Source organism: Bubalus kerabau, unplaced genomic scaffold (assembly GCF_029407905.1).
Source record: "Bubalus kerabau isolate K-KA32 ecotype Philippines breed swamp buffalo unplaced genomic scaffold, PCC_UOA_SB_1v2 scaffold_76, whole genome shotgun sequence".
NCBI classification, from domain to species: Eukaryota; Metazoa; Chordata; class Mammalia; order Artiodactyla; family Bovidae; genus Bubalus; species Bubalus kerabau.
In genome coordinates this window covers 994,259-998,877 of record NW_026577930.1, presented here as the reverse complement: position 1 = coordinate 998,877, position 4,619 = coordinate 994,259, and the positions used below count along the sequence as shown (strand labels likewise).

General features: G+C 47.7%; 1 protein-coding gene across 1 annotated transcript; it reads right to left on the bottom strand.

Moving 5' to 3' along the window:
* Positions 1-1,162: 1,162 nt before the first annotated feature.
* Positions 1,163-2,976, bottom strand: LOC129641120 (melanoma-associated antigen B2-like). Its single transcript, XM_055565913.1, has one exon. It carries the CDS (start codon positions 2,924-2,926, stop codon positions 1,625-1,627), a length of 1,302 nt encoding a protein of 433 aa, XP_055421888.1. The 5' UTR covers positions 2,927-2,976; the 3' UTR covers positions 1,163-1,624.
* Between the last annotated feature and the right edge of the window lie 1,643 nt (positions 2,977-4,619).

The following is a 4,619-nucleotide window of genomic DNA, read 5'->3' as shown; positions in this document are numbered from 1 at the left end:
GCACAGCCAAATAAATAAATAAGAAAAAGGACAAGTGAAAAGTGAAAGTGAAGTTGCTCAGTCGTGTCCGACTCTGTGACCCCATGGGCTATAGCCTATCAGGCTCCTCTGTCCATCATATTTTCCAGGCAAGAGTACTGGAGTGGGTTGCCGTTTCCTTCTCCAGGGGATCTTCCCAACCCAGGGATCTAAATAGGGTCTCCTGCATTGCTGGCAGAGGCTTTTACCATCTGGACTTCCCTGGGCCATCAGGGAAGTCCAAAAGAGAGAATTACCATGTGAAAGTGAAAGTCACGTCCGACTCTTTGTGACCCCATGGACTGTACAGTCCATGGAGTCCATGGAATTCTCCAGGCCAGAATACTGGAGTGGGTAGCTTTTCCCTTCTCCAGGGGACCTTCCCAACCCAGGGATCGAACCCAGGTCTCCCGCATTGCAGGAGGATTCTTTACCAGCTGAGCCACAAGGGAAATGAAATATCAAATGTTAAAAGTACTTGTTTAAAAGACAAGACAAGGGTATGTCTCAGGGTTGGGGGAGAAGAACAGTATGTACGCTAGAGTAGTTTAGGGCAGGAGTCTAGTCCTAGGTCTGTCATTTACCAGCCTTAAGTATTTTGGCACAAAACCAAACTCTAACTCTATGAGCCTTGGGTTCTCCCCTGTGAAGTGAGTTTGATAAACCCTGCCTTGTCAGACTGGTGGAATATATGTATTTATCGAAAGCATCTGTCACAGAACCTGTCTCTATTGAGAAATTAGGGGCAATCCCAGTTATTACGATGATCTTGACCTCAGATGTTACATCAGCTGGGTTTCTTTTCTTTTTTTGCATCTATCAGATGTCAGAAACTATGCAGCGTTCTAACTGAAAGAAAAAAAAAAATAACCCAACCTCCCCAATCAGCCAAAATTCTGCTTAGCAATGAAACCAAAGTAATATATTCTCTCCACCCGCTCTTTACCCTGCTTCTTTTTTGTTCTTCTTGAAGTAGAGAGTCTCTCAGCCTCTTCCATAGAATGACAGCTTCCCTGGAAACTATAAGTGAATGGGCAGAAACTGGGAGTTTCTTTGACTAAACATCGCCAATACAGGCATGAAAGACTTCTTAAAAGCAGATGCTCAATTAATGTTTGTGTAAAAGAAGAGCCACAAACAAATCATTTGCTTTAATTTATATTCTCAAACATTCTTGAAAACCATAAGCAGATCCAAGCATATATCTTTTATATTTACAAAAAGGGAGACTAAACAGAGTAAAGCAAACCAAAACTTGAAGAACTTTTGGCTATCTCTCTATGTATCTATGTTCTGAGCTTCTATTAGTGTGGTGTCTTTCATATTTCTAATGATATTCTTATCCTAAAGTGATGTTATTCTCATCCGGGATCACAAAAGTGATATGAAGATTTCCAATATGCATTTCAAAAAACAAAATTGTTACTCATAAATCTGACAAACAGCAAACTGTGTGTGACCCATTTTACTCAAATACTTGTATCATGAACCTAAATAAAGTTTCTGTTGAAAAAAGAAAGAACTGAAAACTAGGGGGGGGAATCAACAGGAACACGGGTTGACAGGCCTTTCTGACCACAAAGTGAAGAACGGCCTTCCGACCACACTAGGGGCGAGATGAGTGGCTGGATACGGCCCTAGCGTGGGCACTGGCCGAGGCAGAAGGGCCAGTGCTGGCTGCAGTAGAAATGCCAGGCCTGGCTGAGGCAAGATACTGAGCCTGGGCTGCAGCAGAAGGGCCATCCCAGACCGAGGCAGACATGCCTGCAGTAACCCAGGCTGACATGCCAGCCATGCCTGAAGCAGAAAAGTCAGCCATGCCCAAGGCAGAAGTGGCAGCCATGCCCGAGGCAGAAGTGGCAGCCATGACTGAGGCAGAAGTGCCAGCCTTGACCGAGGCAGAAGTGTCAACCCTGGCTGCAGATCTGGTCCCGGTGCTCTTTACTTCCTGTATGAAAGACTCCTCATATTGCGCCAGGAAGGCATCAGGGACCGTATCATTGACCTTGGCCAAAAACTCCATGACTTTATTCTTGTTGGTTTCTGTAAGCGCTTTAGGACCCCAGAGGAACTCATAGCGAGGGGGATCGCTGCCGGGCACCTGGTGGTACTCCAGGTACTCTTCCCGCACCAGATCTTCTGTGATGAGCTTCCTGGTGTCTCCAAAGATGAAGTGCCTTCTTCCATCATAGATGCCCAGAATATTCAGGAACTTCCAGATGTGCTCCTCAGAGATACGGGGGCCATTCAGGTAGATGAAACTCAGCAGAGGCATCAGAAGACCATTCTTCGGCAGCCCCAAGTCACCTCTCATAGACTCACTGTCGCTGAGATCTAGGTTGCTCACCAGGGTATAGCAGTGACTGTTGGGTCTAACTTCCTTCAGCACCAGGCCAAACACAACCTCCATGTGCTCAGAGGCCCTGCTGAGGATCTCTGGGAATTGCTTCATGTACCTTCCACTGATTGCCTTCAGCATTTCAGACCTCTTAATGAGCTCCCTCATCTTATACTTACACAGCATGTGCTGCACCAACATCTGTGCCTTCTTGGTCAGAAGATCTGTGTGAGAGCTCGCAGCAGCAGCTGAAGCCTGGGAGGAATTTTCACCTCCCTGAACTTGGCCCTCGGCACCTACACCAGATCTCGAGCCTGCTGCGCCACCACCACCAGATCTTTTGCCTATAGCACCTGCAGCAGCACTGGTGGTGCCTTGGGCTCCCTGAGGCCCCTTGGGGGTGCCAGCAGCAGACGAGCTTGAGGGAGCACTCTCTGAATCAGGAGGGGAGGAGGAGGTGGTCTCTTCTCCCCGAGATGTGGTGGCCTGATCATGAAGACCCTGGGTCTCAGACCAGGCCTGGTGACGTTTCTCACGAGCACGGACCTTACTCTTCTGCCGACGGGGCATGATGGCTGTGGTCAGGGACCGCAGGCAGGATTCTGGGCCAGTAGACAGGAGATTGGGGCACCTGGAGGATGGAGAATGAGGTGACACGAGCACCTTAAAACAGGGAGATTCTACCTTGGCCTAATCAAAGGCCACCTCTGCAGGTGTCCTTGAGGACACTGCCCTAGGAACCCACAAGCCTCCTGTTTTCCTGCTCAGCCTGTCCCCACAGAATCCCACAGAGGAAGAACAGAAGCCTTAAGACTTTTCCTCTGCATCCTCTCAGCCCTGCTTTGGATTTACTGACGTGACAGCAGGTCCCGGCAGTGGGGTCCTCTCAGCTCATCTTTCGTATTACCATGTCAAGTCCTGGCGGAGCCTGGGCACCCTTCTCTCTGCTATTCTGCTACAGACACTTTAGACCTCCACATGATCCAGAAGCAAGTGAAAGGATGCCTCAGTCCACCTCCCTCCAAGGGGATACCCAGTGCTGAGAGCTCAGTAGGGTTTTTTTCCATCCCGAGTTCACTGGGATCATCATTCAAGGTCCTTACCTTGGCTCCTTAAAACATCGGGCACCTTTTATACTGTGTGCTACTGTGAGTCCACTTTCAGGTCCTCACATTGACACCTGACAAATCCTGTAACTCTATTCTCTGTTTTATGAAGCTTCTTGTCTTACATCAAGGTCCTAGTCTCCTGAGAATTCCAAGTGGGAAGTCAGGATGATCCTCATGTGATCCTAGTCCATCAGGGCCTCTGAGAATAGACAGTGGGGATGCAACTTGAGTCCTTCTGATTCCTCTTGCTTAGCATCCTCACTACATCTACCACAGCCTGGGACTGCTCCTTCTGCTGAGCTAAGATTCCTCTTCTTAGTCTTTGGGTCACCACTATTATCAGGGTTGATTGTCTCCTTAGTCCTCCTTCCTGGAGGTTCCCATATCAGCTTCTGTCCCTCGATCAAAGGCTTCTGGGGGAATGCATATTCCTACGAACAGTGAGCAGTTACCCTCTAGCAAATCTTGGAGAAAACGGGTCTCAGTCCCAAAAGTGATGTAAGATTAGGAAAATGCAGCAGAAATTAAGGAACTCAGGACAGATGTTATGATGTCAAAGAGATAGAGGGGATATATTCCTGCTCTTCAGCCAGATTTAGGGTGTGTGCTTAATCACTCAGTCATGTCCCACTCTTTGGGACCCCATGTACTGTAGCCTGCCAGGCTCCTCTGTCCATGCAGAATCTCCAGGCAAGAATACTGAAGTGTGTTACATGCCCTCCACCAGGGATTGTGCCCAACCCAGAGATCGAACCCAGGTCTCCCGCATTGCAGGCACATTCTGTACCATCTGAGTCACCAGATTTAGGGTAGTTCTAAAATATTTACTCTCGACACCTCCCTGTTGCTCCAGTGGTTATGCGCTCCCAATGCAGGGGTCCTCGGTTTGATCCCTAGTCAGGTAACTTGATTCCACATGCCACAACTAAAAATCTCACATCCAACAACTAAGAGTTCTGGTGCCACAACTAAAATCTCACATTCCACAATCAAAGACCCTGCATGTGGCAACAAAGATTCCAAGTGTCACAACTAAGACCCAGAGCAGTCAAAAAATAAATAGAAATAATTTTTTTAATTAAAACAATAAAATATTTACATTCTACATAGAAGGATAGCGCCAGATAATCTTGAAAGCCCTCGATCACTTGAGG

Excerpts from the sequence above, each read along its gene's own strand:
- LOC129641120 (XM_055565913.1), bottom strand. The coding sequence starts at position 2,926 with ATGCCCCGTCGGCAGAAGAGTAAGGTCCGTGCTCGTGAGAAACGTCAC.